Below are 21,602 nucleotides of genomic sequence, written 5' to 3'. Positions count from 1 at the left end.
TTTGTCTCGTCGAGGTTGTTTGACCAGGTTACAAGATTTATGGATTAAGTTCAATTCTTTCTTCAGCGAAACCGACTCTGGTTAAACATAGAATTGCACTCGATCAGTATAAATACCTTTTGCCACGATTGGAAATTTATCAGTCGTTCAACAACTATTCCAATCATAACATTAATCTCAAAGAAACCAAATATCATAGAAATGGCATTCAAAGTAAGTTCTGATCTTAAGAAACTCTATCGATATCAATTCTAACAAAGTTCGATTTGTTTTACAGTTTTTCGCCCTATTCGCTCTGGTTGCTGCTGCTAGCGCTGCTGTTCTGCCAGTTGCCATTAAGCACGTCGAATACAACGATGCTCCAGCTGAATACCAGTTCTCGTACTCTGTTCACGATGACCACACCGGAGACATCAAGAGCCAACAGGAGGAACGTCACGGAGACAATGTGAAGGGACAGTACACTCTGGTTGATGCCGATGGATACCGTCGTATTGTTGACTACACCGCTGATGAGCACAATGGATTCAACGCTGTCGTCCACCGTGAACCTCTGTCCCACAAGGTTGTCAAGGCCATTGTTCCAGTTGCCAAGATTGTTGCTCCAGTTGCACACCATTACGTTGCTCCAGTGGCCAAGGTCGCCTATCCAGTGCATAAAGTTGCTGTTCCAGTTCATAAGGTTGCCTACGCCAGCAACTTGGCTACCGTGAGCTTCTCCGCCCCAAGCCTGAGCTATCACTATTAGGAATTCTAGCCCAATCAGATGATCTGTTTAGAATGGTTATAAATATTTAGCAGAATTGAATTGACTTACTTTTTCAGTCTTGCTCGTTTTATTATTTATCACATACACATATCACATTGGGGATGATAATTGAACTCGAGACTTCTAGCGTCACAGACATCGATGGTAGCCTCTTCGCCGCACAGTGTCCGGAAGCCGGACAAAAGTTGAAAAATCAAGCTTGTATTTTTTCTTATATTTAACTCTTTTTATAAGATTTAAAATTAAAAACAAAAGTCAACTGAATGCACATGGAGCTCTGAAGATTTTTTGAAAGTTGATATCTTTAGTCATCATTAATTCATTAGATGCTTTCGACAGCGCAGTGAAAAACACACAATGCAGTTGATAATGTTTAAACCTAGTGATTATTTTCGGGTCCTAATGCCCTCTGGACAGAATATGACGCCAAGCAACATTCCCGCCGTCTCCAGGAAAAAAACGAGGAAAAAGCCAGACTTAGGCGCAAAAAACGAGAAAAGAAACCAGGTAACAACCCCCACAACAATACCAACAAAAACAGCGGCAGTAACAACTACACTATTGGCAATTGCAACAATAACAACAACAACAACAACAACAACAACAACAACAACAACAACAACAACAACAACAACAACAACAACAACAACAACAACAACAACAACAACAACAACAACAACAACAACAACAACAACAACAACAACAACAACAACAACAACAACAACAACAACAACAACAACAACAACAACAACAACAACAACAACAACAACAACAACAACAACAACAACAACAACAACAACAACAACAACAACAACAACAACACCAACGACAACAACAACAACAGCAACAACAACAACTACAACTACAACAATAACAACAACAACAGCAATAACAACAACAGCAACAACAACAACTACAACTACAACAATAACAACAACAACAGCAATAACAACAACATCAACAACAACAGGACCCGAAGCAGCCATCTCTACAACAGCACTGCATTACCTTTGGATAAAGAACTTTTGGCTGCTGCACGAATACAATTTTCTCGGCCACCCAAAGAAAGCGGACTAAATTTCATTAATTTCGAAAAAGGGGAAACTATTAACCCTTATCGAACTGAAAAACCAACTGAGCGAGAACACCCTCCTCTTCTGGACCTCATGCGTCCGCCAATAGTGAGACTTACTGAACAGTCCGTAACTGGCGACCAACGCTTCCTGAAGGCCCGTCTAAGGGACCCGAAAATTATGGACATTGTTCGGACCTACCTCTCCTTCCTGCATGACCAGCCATCATCAACATGTATTCGCGGAATCACCAAAACCAGTGCTATTCTAATGCTAGCAGCTGAAGGACTACCAAAAGACAGAAATCTCCTGCACGAAATTTTCCTGGACGTCCATGAAGAACTTGGAATTACTCGAAACGACGCCTTGGCAGACCTGCAATCCTACCGTACATTCCTGTCCAGTGAACGCACGCAACGGCTACAATCTACTAGGGAGGCCGCCCTCAAATTTTACAATCCTGTAAATTTTCAACGCCGCTGACGCACCTTGAGGAAGACTCATTATTTCTATATAACGATGCTCGGCATGAGACTGAGGTAACTAATAATAACAATGACCATACTTTATCAACCGACGTATTTCCAACAATTTCTTCACACAGACAGAATGCGACTGAAATTTTGATTTATTGTCAAAATTTCAATCGCATGAAAAGCCCAGCTAAAATGAAGGAAATTTATCAACATTTATTATGCTCATCCTTTTCGGTCATTCTGGCAACTGAAACAAGCTGGGACGAAAGCGTAAAAAGTGAAGAAATCTTTGGAAATGCCTTTAATGTATTCAGAGCCGACAGAAATTTTCATGCAACTCAGAAGAAGTCAGGCGGTGGAGTCCTTATAGCTCTTGCGACCAATTTTAACTCAGAACTCATCATTACACCAAAATTTACAGAATTTGAGCATATTTGGGTGAAATCACACATAGCCGGTGAAACGCACGTGTTCGCCTCAGTGTATTTTCCACCAGACCATGCTCATAAAAACACTTATGAAGCCTTCTTCCAAAGTGCTGAACAAATTCTATCTGACCTCCCTCCTGAGGTTAAAGTTCACATCTATGGAGACTTTAATCAACGCCATGCTGACTTCATTCTGGACTCTGAAAATGAATGTATCTTACTCCCAGTCGTTGGGGATAATGAAACATTGCAGTTCATATTTGACAAAACTGCTAATTTAGGACTGAACCAAATTAACCACATCAAAAACCAACAAAATTGCTATTTGGACTTTTTACTAACGAATATTTATGAAGATTTCTGTGTGACCGAATCATTAAATCCACTGTGGAAAAATGAAGCGTTTCACACAGCAATCGAATATTCTTTATTTATGCATGAAAACCAAAGACCCAACGACTGCGAATACGAAGAAGTCTTTGAATACAAATTAGCAGACTACGAAAAAATAAAATTTAAATTAAACAGTGTCAATTGGCAATTAATTTTAAGGAATGTAGGAAATGTCGAAATTGGTATAGACGTGTTCTACAAAATTTTAACAGAAATAATTTCGGAAGAAATACCTTTGAAGAAAAAAAGACGTAACAGAAACACACAAAATCCAGTCTGGTTTAACAGACAAATAAAAAACTTGAAAAATCGGAAGCAAAAAGCACATAAAATTTATAAAAAACACAATAGTAGTAATAATTTATTAATTTATTTGGATCTATGCGATCAACTGAATTTAGCTATCAGTACTGCATTTGAAGAATATAATGCAAAAACTGAACGTGAAATAAAGTCCTGTCCGAAGAACTTCTTTAATTACGTAAAAACGAAATTAAAATCTGACAATTTTCCTTCAATAATGCATCTAGACGAAAATGTCGGTGATAGTTCGGAAAAAAACTGTAATCTATTCGCAAAAATTTTTCAAGAAATTTATACGACATTTTCTGAAGAAGATCGTGACCGCGATTATTTTGCATTTTATCCAGAATTTTCAAGGGACATTGGCCTCAATCAACTTCAAGTGCAGGACATTTTGCAGGCTTTAAAAAATTTAGATGCCTCAAAAGGTCCTGGACCTGACGGAATTCCTCCAGTATTTATTAAATGTCTAGCAATGGAACTCACTGCTCCATTGTTTTGGCTTTTTAATATGTCCCTGGAATCCGGAACCTTCCCTAAAATTTGGAAAACCTCATTTCTAGTACCTATCTTTAAATCTGGTCGAAAATCTGACGTACGTAATTATCGTGGAATAGCCATTATCTCTTGCATTCCTAAGCTTTTCGAGTCAATTATCAACGAAAAATTATTTCTCCAAATCAAAAATAGAATTACTGACATGCAACACGGCTTTTTCAAGGGTCGTTCGACCTCGACCAACTTACTTGAATTTATAGACTATTCATTGAATGCAATGGATAATGGAAACCACGTAGAAGCTCTCTATACAGACTTTAGCAAGGCATTTGACCGCATTGACATACCAATGTTACTCTTTAAACTGCAAAAAATTGGAATTAAGTCAGGGCTCCTGAAATGGCTTGAATCATATTTAACTAACCGCCAACAAATAATTAAATTCAACGGAAAGAAATCGAGCCCAATTCAAGTCACTTCAGGCGTCCCCCAAGGCTCTCATTTGGGACCTCTCCTTTTTATTCTATACGTAAACGACATATCTTACATTCTCAAAAAACTTAAATTGCTTATTTATGCCGACGACATGAAGCTCTTTTTGGAAATAAGAAATGAAGAAGACATCAATATATTCCGGAATGAAATACACATATTCTACTTATGGTGCAAAAAAAGTCTACTAGAATTGAATGTAAAAAAATGTAACTTAATATCATTTAGTAGAAAAAGAACAACTTCAAATATTTCAATTGCATTAGGAAATCAAACTGTAGACAAATGTGAAAGAGTTAGGGATTTAGGAATTATCTTAGACTCTAAGCTAACTTTCATAGACCATTACAATACAATTATTCACAGGGCAAATAACATGCTAGGCTTTATCAAGCGCTTTTGCTATAACTTTCAGGACCCTTACACAATTAAAACACTATATATTGCCTATGTGAGGTCAATACTGGAATATTGCAGCATTGTATGGTCTCCATTTTCAATCACGCACGAAGAAAGATTAGAATCAGTACAAAAACAATTTCTATTATACGCTCTTCGTAAATTAGGTTGGACTTCATTTCCTCTTCCATCATATGAAGCACGCTGCATGCTTATAAACATACAAACATTAAAAGAGCGTCGTGAATATGCAATGGTTTCATTTGTAAATGATATCGTTTCGCAGCGAATTGACTCAACAGAACTTTTATCAAAATTAAATTTCCATGCACCCACTCGGCAACTCCGAAATCGAAATTTATTTGCCATAAAACATCATCGCACAAATTATGCAAAATATGGGCCATTAAACCGCATGATGGCCTCTTACAATAAACACTGCGAAACCATTGACTTTACAATGTCTCGGCATAAACTAAAGCAATATTTTTATTCCATAAGAAATAACAACTCATTAAAGAAAAGACAAGAAAGCTGACACTACTTTTTTATATAAATATATATTTAAGAAAACAAAACTGTATTAATTAATTGTACTAGTCTACGTTGGTTGACGAAATAAATAAATAAATAAATAAATAAATAAAATAAATGAATACAAGGCTTTACGGAAATTTATCGATTCAAATTTGATTTAAAACTTTAATTACATGCAAAAATGAACCTGTAAATTACATTGTTAAAGAAAATAAGGAATTAAAGCATGGCCCACTTAGTAATGGAACAACATCTCTGGGTTTATTTCGGATTTTAACTATCAGATTTGAGAACGGGTTTCACTCAAGTGCATAAAATTCCTTATAGTTTAAGAAAATAATACGAAACGAATTACTAGTCGCGGTTTCGAAGGAATTATTAAATATTTTCCTTAAAACGACCCATCAAGCAGCGCACAACGGTCTCGTCCACAGTTTTGGCGATTTTATCCCACCAATTTTTCACAAGGGCAAGACAGCTCCTAATCATGAGCAATTTCAGATTTGCTTTTGAGGCACCTCGAGTAACTCACATTGCTCAGTGAGCAAGATTGCTGTCATTTGCTTTCTCACTTTTCGCATAATAGCAACATTTGAAGATGCACCTTCATGCGAAGCCGAAAAGCTGCTGTCAAATAAAACAACAATAAAATCGGAACTTGGAGACACTTAAGGGGATACTCTAAGGAAGCCTTAGCGTGAAACTTTAAAGGCACAAATGTCAGCTTTGAAATTCCTACTCCTTGTTTGCTGTGCTACTACAAACAGAGAGTCGCAATTTCAAATTTGTATGTTTTGTGAAAGCTGACATTTGTGCCTTTGAAGTTTCACGCTAAGGCTTCCTTAGAGTATCACCTTAAATCATCTCAGTTTAATAACCTTCGTTCGACCCTTACCAACCGTGAACGTGAAAAGAACCTCTTGCAACCTTACACTTACGACGGTCGAATGCTTATCTGGTTGATGTGGTAGAAAAACCCGATCTGCCTGACCAAATACTCAAAATCGATACTTGTCGAAGTAATCCCGTCCCATCGCTTGATAAACTGCGAACCGAGCTCTGAATTACCACGGCGCCGTTCTGCTGACGGGGGACATCCATCCTCGCTTTTGGTGCTTTTGCTGGGCCTTCCCGATGGTCGTGATTCGGTCCCGTTTTTGCTATACACCACCGAGATTTTGCTGCGGCCGTCGACCGAAGTCTCCAGGACAGGCTTGGCTTTTACTCGCACGTGTACCTGGGAAGTGTATGTGTTGACCCACGCCGAGAAGAAAACACGATGCACGCGGAGAAAACGTGGTTCGCTCTGGTGTAGAGTAAGCCGACCTACGGTGCGCGCACCGTTTTGTTGGATGCGGTGCACGTAGCACGAGATGTTTTTAAGACAGGTGGACAGGAACTCACGGTCTCCCAGTGTTGGTGAGTTCACTATTTTGCCATACAGAAATTCAAAACAAAAATTTTTATCTGCGGACTTGGACTGTTTTTGACCTGTTTCGTACGACCGGAAGGTGTATGCTGGTCACAAATGCCGTTCCAAACTGATTTCCTACGCAATTAACGAATCTTTGATGTGAATTTCGCTAATAAACACGAGGAGCATTTCTTATAGCAAACTTGCCATTACAAAATGGGCATGGTTCATTTAAGTAAACAAACTAACACTTCTTCCGACTGTGGCACCTCTCTTACTCGCCTGGCACGTAGCAAATACACTTTTCTCTTTACTCACACCGAGGATAGAACCAAGCCTGCTCCAGGAGAAAGTCGACGAAGAGAATGTCAGCTTGATTTGTGCTTCGTCTTCCTGACGGGTTTTCACTTCGGTTTCGTCCGGTAGATCGTTAATGGGTATGAAGTTCAAATGAGGATCGCACTCACCGGAAACAGCAGCTACTTCATCGTCATCCTCCTCTTCGGCTTCGGCAGTGGCAGCGGCTGCACTGATGCTCTGGCTGAATATTCCACGCGGTAATGGTTTGTAGCGTTGCCTTCGGAGCTGGAATTGGGTGTTAATCGGTTGTTGTCCCACCGGGAGATATTTTCTATACCGAAAACTGTGGTGGCGGGTGCCGTTGGAGGTGGTATGGTTGAAATATTACTCACTACTCTATGTTTGCCATGGTGCAAACGGGAATGTTAATCGAAAGGGGATCGAAGTTAGTTATTATCACATTGACTGGTGATGCCTTTTCCAATAGGACTTACGACTGGAGAAACCTAAGATGCTGGGATCGCTGCATTACAGGTGGAGTTTCAGATGTTTAGAAGAATATTGGGGAGCTTTTTTGATCAGAGATGATCCTTTCGGATTGACAATTGGGACTGATTGCTGAGGAGGAAGCACAACCCTTAAAGGTGGTTGGAAGTGTAGGTTGTTACTGGTAGTAAGCAGGCACCGGCACTGGTTCTTCCATAATATTCCAGTTATTCGAAAGGCTCAGAATACACTTGGGATTACTTTATTTACTAAGAAAACTGACGTCTAATATGAGACGTATATGCTTAAAAAGAGTAAACGGAGTAGGCAGAAAAAATATTGAGGTACATTGAGTTACTAACGAGTTACTCGCTGCATAAAAGTGGTAAACCTGTCTCACCCCTTGCCATTTACCTTCAGTTTTCTCTTAATAATTGCCCAATAGTTTTCAATGGCCCTGAACTGGGGACAATTGGCGGATTGAGGGTTTTCGGTACAAAATGGACTCCGTTACCATTGATGTACTTCCCGGCTGTACATGCAAACCAAAAATCTATTACAATGAATGTTAGTTCCGTTTCCTATCATCCTCTGTTCATGAACATCGCAACGAATGTTAGAAATTGAACATGCAGGCGATGTAATGGTTTTTTGTCTTTTTTTATTTCGTGTTCTATCTACGCTTTCGACTATACCAGTAAGCTTGTATAACGACGCACATTGTAGAACATTGTAGAACGACGCACACACTTGCCTCGAATCTCTCCACCAGAAAACAGTCGAGTATGCGAGAAAATGAGCGCTTGATGTTTGTTTTTAAGCTATCCATATTCAGAAGCATGGAGAGAGCAGTGGAGAAAGCACAGGTTGGATAATCGCAACGTTCGTGGTTCGAGTCCAGTCGGCAGTCAGTTTCCTATTTGTATCGACATAACTAATTTACCTCACTAATACACTCACATTTTTCGGTCTCCAATTTTCTTGCATTGGACCGCAGCTAGGTATATCGCATCCTCGGTTCAAGCGGTCTCCAATAACATCCTCTGATGATGAATCGCACATAATTGTAAGCGAATCTTACATCCCTCGGTTGGGTGTAGTGACAACTGCAACATACTTTTTACTCAAATCGCGATCGTATATATCTGGGTTTATTCTGGTGGATTTCATGACCTTTCTATGGAGTGGACGGTTGGCAGTTCCAATCCGGCGTTTACTTTGAGGCTTCCGATTCGTCGTCAAGGCTTTCCTATACGTTTGTAGCACGTGGTGTTTCTAGAAAAATTCAATTCTTTAGCCAGCTTGGACGCGGACCACGATGGGTTTTCCAGGTGACTGTGCACCTCTTCCTTTTCTTCTTCTTCTTCTTCTTCTTATCATTCTTCATATTCTTCTTATTCTTCTTTCCTTTATTTAACGTCGGTCTCTGTTCCGCAATCTAGCACCAATCACCGACGGACATCGATTGCCATCCATTGACGACAATCAAATAAGCAGGAAGCCAGCTTTCACATCTGCGTAGGATATCGCAACCTTTCAACACATATGGGCCGGAACCAACGGCTTTACTTCCCTTCCGAAGGAAGACATGACCAGAGATTTTTATGCCTCAGAAAAATCCCCTCGACCTCGGCTGGGATTGAACCCAGACCCATTGAGGTGAGAAAGCAGTCACGCTTACCACTAAACCACACAGCTAAAAAAAAGTAGTGTAAATTTCCGTTACTATGATGCACATAAATGGAGCGTCATATATCATAAAAGTTTAGATTATAGATCGTGTAAATTTATGAGACATGTCATGCAATATTCCATATATTGTATGCAACTGTCCACTTTTGTTTGCAACATTTCTTGCAAGCTGCTAGTTTACGTGAAAAGGAAGTTTACATGTATGAATGTTTGCATGCATGGATGTTTATATCGCCAGTAAAATTCAGAATTTTTTGGTCTGCACCGGCACCAGCTACGCTTCTCTTGCATGGTGACTGACTTCAAAACTGTTATTGTTTTTGTTTTTGTCAACAAATACACGTCAAAAGCCTCCAAAAACTTCCACTAGAAGCGCTGCAATAAGCAAAAGAGTTTGTTCCATTACTAAGTGGGCCACGGCTTAAGTTTGAGTACATTTTATTAAAACAGTTCGTAAAGATCCCGTATGTTGCATTTCTTAGAGCACCCGCACCAATGCGTTGCTAAAGTTATTTTAGCAACCTCCACCATAACGCAATAACCGCACTGGGGGGTTGCTATTCAAATGCGGGAAATAACAATCTGCCTCTCGGTGAACAGCGTTTTTTTTTTTTTTTTTTTAATCTTTATTTTAGAGATTTTTAGCCTGAGGCTAGTTCATCTCTTTCGGTGAACAGCGGGTTGACAAATATAACCGCGCGATAGCAATCGATCCAAGTGTTGCTATTTATGAAATGTTTGAACATTGTGATATATGAATAAATTTGGGTTTCGGGCAAAAATGTGGACCTAAGGGACAACAAAGCATTCCACTGGAAGACCCGGAACATCCGTAAATGTGGAAAATTAGTAAAAAAGGATCTAGTTTTTTTAATCAACTTGTTGTTATGCTGCATGAACTAATTTGGATTTGAAACCAGTATGTGCACTCTGGTAGCCATGGAACGATCCTTCAAAAAAATCCGGAACATTCGTAAAGGGGTTCAATTCGTTGAAAAGATCCTAGAGCGCCGTATTTTTTTTAAATCACTTATTTTGATGCTACAATAATGAATTTGGATCTGGGACCAGCAGGCGAACTCTGCTGGGCACAACCCGGGCTTTTGGGAGGTCCGAACCATGCGTAAAAGTGATAAAAAAAAATCAAGCGCGTCTATTCATTTATTCTGAAGCTACATGTATGAATTAGGATCTAGGACTAGCATATGCAATCAGCTAGTGGTTTGATTCTCTGGAAAATTTGGAAAATCCACAAGAGTAGTCATTTCGCGTTAAAATCCTAGTTTTATTTGGACTTCCTTGAGGTTTTGAATCTTTCCTGAAGTTGATTAATTTTCTATTGTTCCGGAAATTTTAATCATATGTATAACATTTTCTGAAGACCTCAAATTGTTTCTGAAGCATCGCAAAATTCATGCAATTATTAAAATATCCCATAATTTCTTTGAATTCCTTGAAATATCCTGCAAGTTTCCTTAAATAGCTGAAACTGATATGAAGATCTCTAATCATCAACAAAGATCCGGGAACTTCCCAAAATAAAATGAAACTTTTGAACATAATCTGATCGTCGCTGAGGTTCCTGCATTTCTTTTTGCAATTCTTTAAACTGTACTGAATACCATGGAACTTCCTTAAAATGATCTCACATTTACCTGATGCTCATGTAAGATCTCTTATGTTTCTGAAATTTAAATAAAGGGCTTGGTACTTTCATGAAGTTTCGGAAATTCCATGAGTTTCTTGGAACTTCTTAATCATTCTTCAATTTCCATGAAATAAGTTTATTTATTTATTTTTTTATTTATTTATTTATTTATTTATTTCCATTCCTGAAGTACTCTTAATTCTATTGCAGTTGTTGGCACTACCCTGAACTAAATAGCATAGCCAAAAAAAATTCGAAGTATTTCTGAAATTTATTGAATCGACCGGAATTTATCGGACCTTACGCATACACATTTTCAAACTTCCCTGAATGTCTAGAATTTCTTAAATTTCTCGAAGTAATAAAGTTATTGGAAGTACCGTTAATATCTCTGAAATTCCCTAAAGCTCTCTAGTTTAACTCAACTTGGAAGTTCTTTAAAATGTCAATTTTCCTCAAGTTATCTCAACATATCTGGGATTATTTTGACTTCCTAAAATTCTCTGAATATCTCTGAATCTCTCAAATTTTCTTAAAACTTCCTGAAGTTTTCTGAAGCTTTTGGAACCACTTTAAAAATCCTAAAGTTTTCCTGAAGTTCTCAAAAAAATCCAGAAATTTTGGGGAACTTTCCTTTGGTTCCCGCAGTTTGCATATGAAACTTTCCTGATGATGTTCCTGGAATTGTTCAGAAATTAATGGAACTGCCCAGAAGATATTTAAATTTTCCTTTAAACATGGATCTTCTGTGTAGTTTTGTTAATGTTTTTAAGTTCATTCCCTGAAGTTTTTTTACTATCCTTAAATTTTCGGAACGTCTTGATGGTTTCCTCTATTTTACTGAAATAAATGAAACTGCCATAAAGTTCTCGAAACGAACCTAAAGTTTTAGGAACGTCCCTTAAGTTCTCACAGTTTTCCTGATATTCATGGAACTGCCCTGACATTTTCAGAACCTACCCGAAGTTCACGTAACTTACTCATAGGTCTTTAAGCTTAAATTTTACTGAACTTAATGGAACCCGTCCTGAAGCTATTGGTCTTCGCTGAAGTAAATTTTCCTGAAATCTATTAGATTGCTCTCGAGCTGTCGAAACTTACTTTTAAAGATCTTCTAACTTCCCCACATTTTTATCTATCAGAACTTCTTAAAGGTTTCAAATTTTTTTTCTGATGTTAATAGATCTACCGTATTAAATTCGACCAACCGAGCTTGATACATTCACAAGCTAAAATATGTAATCTAGTAATCCAGATGGACATCGATGAGCATACGAAGATCGATATTTCGATCATTTTTACGAATTGACCATTTTTATGAATGTTCCAGATCTCCTAGAGGACAGTTTTGTGACCGCCAGTGTGCGCATACTGGTCCCAGATTCAAATTAATGCATGTAGCATCACAACAAGTGATTAAAAAAAAAAAAAAAAAAAAAAATGGGCTATTCTGATCTTCCGAAGGACCATTTCTTGAGTACCTGGGTCTGTTGTTGGATCTTAACCTTCAATCTTCAGTCTTCGTGGTAAGGTAGGGGAAATACAGGTAATGTCGGCCTAAGTGTCCCTAATTTGGGCCCATACATAAATTCAGCAATCAACTAAATTTTCAATAGCAACCAAAAATATCCATTAGTAACGTCCCAATAACGCATTCATCTAGATAAAATTGATAAATAGCAGACTTTTAGCGATGGGCCCATATTAGGGACATGTAGGCCGACATTACCTTCATTTCCCCTATATCAATATTGTCGAAAACAAAAAACAATCACTAAACTCTGTGATCAATTTCAGTTTGAAGTTCGACGATAAGTTTAGCAACCATCGGTGCGAAAGCCGATAACGTAAATCTACAATCGTGATAGCAACGACCGGTGCGTAAACAAGTTGCTAGCTATAATAGCAATGGCTAAAGTTGTCAAACTAGCAACCCGAATAGCAACGCATTGGTGCGGGTGCTCTTATGATATTTTCCCAAGTTTTGGGAAATATATGTCACTATTTGTGCATAACTGCGCTAAGCATGATAAATTAAAATATGGTTTAAAAAAGTCACGGTGACGGTGACACAGAAAACGAAATGGTTTGGAGTTAACATTTAATCTTAAAATAATCAAAATTGCTTTCTTAATACGAAATACCATGCTCTTCGGCTGCAAAAATAGCTACATGGTCTTGGTATTTTGTCAGGTAATATATACTGCTATATACTAAATGTCTGGTTGCAGCCAGAGATACGACGCCCTTAATGATCTTCCACGATTCTCAAGCCCTGGTCACACTGTTCATCGTTCATATCACTCCATATGATGCTGATGATGATGATGATCATTATGATTCCAGCTCTTAGCCCTACAAAAGTTTGAGCTGGACGAGTTATATCGAGCATCAACCAAAAACATTTACAGGTGTAATCAATTATCAAGAGTCCAAGTATAATCCCCGACAATACTTCCATTTACACGTGACCTGTACACGTGCGCATTTCTACTCATAGAGCCCATTCTGTTGATACCCATATTGCATGGGTTTAGATGCATATTTGCTGTCCGGAGGCCACCATATTAGATGTTGGTCCTCCATCTTGAATTCAAAATTGGCGGCGGATTTCAATTTTCCACTTCTACTCATCGAGCCTATTCTGCACAACTTTTCTGAAGACAGAAACATTCTAGATGGCCAGGATTTCAAGATATAGCTTAAGCAGGAGTTACACATGAAAACTAGCGCCGTTTAGTGAGAAAATTCTGAACTGCTGTCCACCTAAAGCTTTGATCCTAACTTTGCCGAAGACAGTAACCATCTATATGTCCAGGATCGCAAGATACGATAGAACCAATTAAGCCAAATCTCATATACTACGTGCACTCCATATTTGTGGCACGTATTAAGCGCATACAGTAACCCTCTCATATATGCGGTGGGTGGTACCATCGACTCACCGGTATTTATCGGCTGTCCTTCAACCAATTGAGCTGATTTTCTGTAAATAACTAGTTTATGGTTGACACTAACCACATACATCAGCGTAATTGGTTAAAAGAAAGTCGAGAAACAGCGGTGGGTGGACGGCACCACCTACCGCATATATGGAGGGGTTACTGTATATGAAGGGATAGCTGTACATCATTTAAAGGAAGTTGTGCTGGAAAATCGGGAAAACCGAGAAAAAGCTGGGAATTTGAAACCACCGGGGTCAAACCAGAAAACACCCGTGAATTTCGTTGACAAATCGGGAAAAAATATACATTGTCCATATGAAGTTTTAGGCATTTTTTTATGGTGCATGCTGAATCCCGGCAAAAAATAGATTCCGGTTATTGGAATGTTTTCAAGGTCCATGGACTGGACTGAACTTTCTGGATGTTGTCACTTTGAAAAGTAAGGAACATTTAGATTGGATTCTAGGGATATCTTGAAGTTACTCCCAATACGAGTGTTCGTGCAGGAGACGTTTTAACTACAATACTGCCGGTGAACCCATAAGCGTCGCATCCTATGTGGCAGTTCCTTATAACATGGAACAGCGATACGTCCACCGGTAGTACCGGTAAAGTCCATAGGAATACAATTCTTCACGAGGGTTGTCAAAAGACCAAAATTTTCTTTGGTGCTACTCTGGACGTTGCCAATATGCTTATGAAAACAAACTTCATTCTAACTACCTTGAGTCTCCGTTCTGATAAATCAATAAATTATCTGTTCCTACTGAGCACATCGTACTTTGCTTTAATCATGTGCACTGAATCCGGCACGGTCAACTGCTGGACTAACCACTAATGCGCACTGCGAAGTTGTTAAATTTACATTTTTATTTGATATCAACCAGGTACCCACAATTCATAGGTCCACTTCTCGGAAAAACTTCTCACGATCCCACCAAACGGCCAGATCACGAATTTTGCCGCACTGCCAAACAGCATCCATTATCATCCCACTCCTGATTCGTTCCAACCAATCAAACCATTACCATCAAGCCGCGTCGAGGTGATTGCTCTCGTTCGCTCATTCCTTCGTTCGTTTCTTCAATTCTCCTCCAATCTCAACCCTTTTCTTTCCACCCCGTTCTCGCAGAGCTTCTCGACATCACTTTCGCTTTCGTTTCGCGTACGCCGGGAATTCCAATTGACACACATTCATTTCGCTCCATGTAGGTACTCTCTCGTCTTGCAGACATCGGCGGCGGCGACGGTGGCGGCGTTGAGGTCGATCAAGTTGCTCTTGTTTTCTGAACCTGAAATCGGCCAAAGAGTGCTCAAGAGTATCATGTTTTGATTATATAACCATTTTCAAGGTTGCACTTAAAATCACTTCTTTTCTTTTTGTTTTGCTCTCCTTTCCTTGCTGGTTCGGTTTTTTGTGTGCTTCTTGCGTCCTCTCAGGTTTCCCTGCTTCCTTCTGCTTCCAGTGCCGACCGACGACAGGTCATGTCCAGGTTCAGATCAAGTTGCCGATTACTGTTGGCACGAAAATGAGTGCTTTTGCGTCTTGCTCTTGAAGTTTCGTTGTGTGTTAAATATTTACGTGTTGTAGCTCACGCATTGAAGAATCGGTTGGTCAAGAAAGAAGAAATGGTGAATAGGTTTTATTGAATGCCATCGTGAATTCAAGTTTGAATATTGTAAAATATTGAATTGAATCGAAAATGCCCGTCAACCCTTAAATCTCTCAAGTACATACTCAGAACCGTTCTCAGCAGATGGCAAAGGTGACAGTTGCCACCAACAAATTCCTAAGGGGTGGTAAAATTGCTCTAATGTTCCCTGAACAATTACAAAATTCGCTTCTCTTCACTTTTTGAAAAATTTCTCAACTTCTGCGAAGTTCCATGATCTTCTTTAAAGTTTAATAATGAATAACAAGTGCTCTCAATTTGACCAAAGTTTTAGAACATCCATGACCTTCTTCAAACTTCAAGAAAGTTCTTGAACCTTTTCTACGAATTCTCATACACATCCGGGTGAGAAATAGTTCCCAAAACTTCCAGTAAGTTCCCAAATCCAATCCTATTTTTCTAAGAAATATGCTTCTACGATACTCCCTGAACCTCTACAAAATTTCCTGAACTGTTCACTGAGCTTCTACAATTTCGGCTCAACTACTTGGTTTAACGGATTTCTCAATCCTAAGCACTCTAACGACTATAATGTAATCTGCTCGACGTTTTGGTCATGGGTTGTGGCCTGTTTTATGGGAAAATCTGTATTGTGCATAGTTATTTTACATAGTTGTTGTTTGATTGTCTTACATTTTATACCGACGACACTGACGAAGACTGCACATTGTAGTCGAAATACGTTTTTTCATAGATACCAAAATTAATTAAGTGGAAATTAATGGAAGATAACCTTTTTTGCTGTTTCAATTTCATTACTTCAATAATATAGCCGTTAAACCAAGAAATTCGCCTCATGCCCTAGTCGACACCATAATTAAATAAAAATTGGCTGCATCTTTACGTAGTTCCTTGAACTTTAAAAAAAAATCCCAGTACTTCTAAGAAGTTCAACAAAGTTCTTCGAATTGCTACGTAATTTGCTTGACTTTTACAAAGAAAGTTCTCAGGAATAGTATGAAGATGGCGGCACTACGGAATCTTCTGATCGAAATGCCATGAAACTAAAATATGTTTTTTTTTATGAAGTTCCTTAAAATTAAACACAGCTCCCTTAATTTCAACGTTCCCCAAACTTGAACAAGGTTCTCAATTCTACGAAGTTTTTACGATTTTTTTTACAAAGAACCCTTAATTTCTTTGAAACTCCCTGCAAATGTACGAACTACCTCGAATTTATATTAAATTTTCCGAATTACGATATACTATGAACATCTACTAAGTCCTTGAAGATTAAAAAGCTCTAATGAAGTTAAAGAATCCCCTCATGCCCTAGTCGACACCATCATTAAATGAGATTTGGCTGAATCCTTACGTAGCTCCTTGAACTTAAAAAATCTCAGCACTTCTATGAAGTTTAAGGAAGTTCCTCGAATTGCTAGACTTCTACCAAGTCTTCAGAAATACTATGATGATGACGGCACTTCTAAAAACCATCCTGATTTTTTAGGAGTTCATTGATTATCTACCTGAAGTTTTACAAAGCTTCCTGAACTTTTTTGGAATTTCCGGATCGAAAAGCCATGAAACTAAAAGAAGTTTTTCATGAAGTTGCTTAAAATTAAACAAATCTCCCTTAATTTCAACGTTCAAAGTTCCCCAAACTTGAACAAGGTTCTCAATTCTACGAAGTTTTTCCGATTTTTTACAAAGCACCCTTAATTTCTTTGAATCTCTCTGCAACTGAACGAAGTCCTCGAATTTATATTAAATTTTCCGAATTACGAAATACTAAGAACATCTACTAAGTCCTTGAAACTCTTATGAAGTTAAAGAATCATCCCTGCCTAAGCTTCAACGAAGTTCCCCGAATTTCTTCAAAATTCGCTGAATTTCTCTAAACTTCGCCAATTTTCCACAATGTTTGATAGAGTTCAAAAAAGTTCTCTGAACTTCTACAAAACTTGTTGAAGTTATACAAACTTCTCTTAAGTTCTATGCAATTCACTGGAATTCTTAAATCTTTACTGAGCTTTTAGCCAGCTGAACTTCTATGCAATTTACTGCTAGAAAGTTTCTAGAACTTATACGCAGTTTTTGACTGTCTACGAAGTTTTCGATGATTCTACGAAGTTTCATGAAGATCTATGAAGATTCTTACTTTTAGGAAATGTTCTGACATCAAATGATGTTCTTATAACTTGTATGAAAGGTCCCTGAAATTGTATTTAAAATTCGCATGAATTCTCTTTAGAAATCCCAAGCAATTCACTTCAGAATTGACTTGAAATTTTAGGCAGAATCATCTTGGAGATATTCTCTAAATTTTGGCGACATTTTGTTAGAAATCTTCCTTAAAATTCTCTTGACATTCGATTTATGATGCCCTTGGACTCATCCTTAGAAATCCAATAAAATTATTCTGATAACTCCTTTGGAAATCAACCCTCAAAATTCGATTCCCTTTGTATTGTTCACGGATTCAAAAAATCCAATTCACAAAAGGCTCGAAATTTTCTACAGAGCTTCTTAAAAGTTCTACTCTGAACTCACACAAGTGACTTGGAGTTAAAGTCTAAAATCTCTAAGAGTGTTTTTTTTAATCTCCCTTTAATTTTCTCTGAAATACTTTCGTGTAATCCCTGACATACATTCTAAAATCTTCTCCAAATTCCTTCGAAAAAATAAGATGCAGTCCACTCCAAGAATCTTAAAATTTTTGAATAGTCTAAAATGCATTTTTTTTTTTCAAAAAATAGATTTAGTTGTTTTTTTTTCGATTTGTCATCAAAATACAGGCGTTTCCCTGTTTTATCCCGGTGACTTCGGATTCCCAGATTTTTCCAGGTTTTCCAAATTTCTTAGTTCACTGGGCACCCTGAGAAATGCTGCCCAAGACATCCAAAACCAATTATTTTCTAAAAGCAGGCCTACATAAACGAAAAATACGAACGGCGTTTTCATATTTTTTACGAATTTAGGTAAGATCGAGCATTTTGCAATACACTCATGTCTTTTTTTACACGGGGAATATGTACCGTGTAAAAAAAAACTGTGTAAAAAAACCTACTAGATTTTGATTTTTCACATGCTTAAATGTTTAAAAAAAAACGTATTTTGATGCCACTTGTAATTATAGCATGCTATGGTCCATATCAACATATTTTAAAAAATTCTGTATTCACACCAAAAATTGGGACTTTTTTTTAAACGGATAATTTGATTGGAATCAAGTCAATGGGTTATATCGTTGTCGAGAAATCGTTAAAAACGTACCGTGTAAATCGTGGAAAAACGTGTAAAAAATACCGCTTAAAATAAAACCGTGTATAAAAAGACTTCAGTGTAATATATTCGTGCTCCGTTTTTTGGAGCTCTTGACTCATGAACCATTCGCGTTGTTGATCACTGTGATCTTCATTGAACTGTTTTCTGTAATGTTTATGCTTGGGGAATTTTTTAACTAAGTGTGTGTTATTTAACTATTTATATTTTTATTACTTCTGCGTGAAGTTAACAATTTTACGTAAATTCAAATAACAATAAAACTTTCTGTTATCTTATTTCTATAAACAAAAGGAATATGAAAGACTTCAGTGTTGGCAAAATCAGAAATCAACTGATATTTTTCCGCTCTCAAGTGCTCGAAATATCACGCGTGATATTGGAACAAAATATTATGCTTGATATTGATTTTACAAGCTCTTTTCATATTGCGAGACTATTCACAACGTGCAAAAATCAAGCTGAGAGTTGACTCGACACAAAAATGATTCCATTGCGTCGTTTTCTTAGAAAGAGAAAGCATAGTTTGCTATCTCTTTTTAATCTTCACCGATGGCAGACACGAAGTGACTGCTGCAAGCCTTTATGGAAGTTTCGGTTGCATTCGGATGTAAAGCAAAAATCATTAAACTCAATCTCACCACAGTTTGGTGAGTTTTGTTAGCTTGATATTTCGAGCTTGCAAAATCAACCGCAGTTGGTTGCTTGATGATTTTTGTCTTCGAAAATCAAGCGTGATCTTAGGCGTTGGTGAGATTTGATTTTTTGATATTTTCCCAACACTGAAAGACTTAATTTGAATTCAAGGCTCCAAGATGATGGATTTGTAAAATATCGCTTAAATCGATTTTATGCACAATTTTTTTCCAATTTTTATGTCATAGATAGATTTCAACACGGTCTTCCACATTCCTGTGGAAATCAGATAAAATTAATAATTTCTGTCACACAAGCCGAGGGGGGTGACTCTATCTACGATGCAAGAAAAATTGTGTTTTGCTGTGGTTAGCTGCGCGCACGCTGAGTAGATAGAAAGAAGATTGATGTCGATTATGAAGATGAAAAAAGATGATGCGCGATGCAAGTAGATGAGAGAAATGAAAGAATATTTTTCGAAGTTTGATTCGCTAGAGTGAGATTTGTTTAGCATCTAGAATTGAGATTTAGATGTGTCGCCCCCCTCGACACAAGCCAATGATCCCACTAATTCTTAATTCCCACTTACCCCAGTGTACCTTATGTCTGATTCCGGCTCCACATGAAAAAAATCAATACTTGGAACATTTTTTTAAAGGGACGTATCAGCTTTTGTAAACAATGCATTTGATCGTCGATTTGGCATAACTGGTAACTCGCCCACGCATGCTAACACTACCATCAGATAGGTGAAATTTCCCCTACGTACTAGTGGTGTTAGCAAGCGTGTGCTAGCTACCAGTTACGCCAAATCGACGATCAAATTCGTTGTTTACAAAAGCTGATACGTCCCTTTGAAAAAGTAATCGAGAATTATCCTAAGATTGTCGGGCAGCGTGAAAGCCCAAACGCAATGTGGGCGGAAGCGGAACGGAAACGGAAAATTTGACAGTTGTCACTAATGACATGAGGATGCCTAACCGAAGTCGATTTGGATCTAACTAGTTTTCAATCCGACACGTAGGCTTACTCAGATCGGGCTTTTCCGCTGCCGTTGCCGTTCCGCTTCCGCCGTCATTGCGCTTGGGCCTTGATGAAGGGAGATGTCTGCCCTGCGGAGAACGTCTTCGATGAAATGTGTCGAGAGTAGCATTGGGCGATCTTGAGGCAATGGCCCGTATGAATAAAAAGAGTTTACTTTACTTTCCCGTGATTTTCTTACGGGAAAAGTAAAGTAAGTGCTTTTATTCATACGACCTAATAATCGATCATAGTGAACCGATTTTTTTTTTGAAAATAATCGATTCACCGATTAAATCAATCATTTTGATTCGATCTATTTCAATCGATTCATTTTTCAAAATGGCTCAAAAATGTTTCAAATATAACGGATCATTTGAAAGTTGGTGCAGTTTAACGCCAAGATCAGTTAAAAGTTAATATTACGTTACATAAGCTATCTTGTTATGACATCTCAAGCTTAACATTGCATTAGATCCTTAGTAACATTGATCGATTCTCTTTATCGACTTTCTCTTTCGTTAATAACTTGGGTATAGAACCGTTTCTTGTCAAGTTTCATATTAAAAGATAGATAATAGCTTCTTTCAACGATCTGTGAGCTGAAAATAGCTGGAAATTAAGACCCGTGAGGATTTAAAGAGAAAGTTGGCAAAGAGAATCTGTCAATGTTACTTGACTAGACATAATGCAATGTTCAGCTTGATTTCACTTATAATAGTCATTTGGTGTGATGCCTGATATCATTTAGAAATAAATTGTGTTGTACGCACGCAGTAAAAGTTGTGACACATACATGATGAGAATATAGTAAATGGCTATTTTGATTCCATTTCACATGTGGAAGTTTTTGCTCAGGATAGTTGATTAGGTGAGTGATTTAACAGGTTATAATATTCGTTTTATTGGTATTAAATGAAGGATTTAAAAAACGATTGATTAACATATGAAACAAAACGATTAGATGGTCGGAGTAAAAGCTGGTAAGTATGGAAAGTACTTAATTCAGATATCCCAAAACTCATCCGAGAGGGATACCAAGAAAACTAATTGAGCCACGCGTTTTTCATTGAACCTATATCGATTCTGTGTGGTTTCACCAGTTTTAGAGAATAGCCTCTCTGACGGAACATTTGTTACCATACTTGATAAATATTCTCGAGCAATGGGGTATGCATGGGGATATTCACTACGA

The 21,602-nt window shown here is 37.9% G+C and overlaps 1 protein-coding gene across 1 annotated transcript; it reads left to right on the top strand.

Moving 5' to 3' along the window:
• Positions 1-201: 201 nt before the first annotated feature.
• On the top strand, positions 202-748 carry LOC135706593 (larval cuticle protein A2B-like). The gene is made up of 2 exons (XM_065228244.1): positions 202-213; positions 278-748. The coding sequence occupies exons 1-2, from the start codon at positions 202-204 to the stop codon at positions 746-748; spliced, it is 483 nt and encodes a 160-aa protein (XP_065084316.1).
• Positions 749-21,602: the final 20,854 nt, after the last annotated feature.

Source organism: Ochlerotatus camptorhynchus, unplaced genomic scaffold, assembly GCF_037179485.1.
Source record: "Ochlerotatus camptorhynchus isolate MF236.1 unplaced genomic scaffold, CSIRO-AGI_Acam_v1.1 ptg000284l, whole genome shotgun sequence".
NCBI classification, from domain to species: domain Eukaryota; kingdom Metazoa; phylum Arthropoda; class Insecta; order Diptera; family Culicidae; genus Ochlerotatus; species Ochlerotatus camptorhynchus.
Note: the sequence above shows the minus strand (reverse complement) of the source record. Positions and strands in the feature narration are given on the sequence as shown.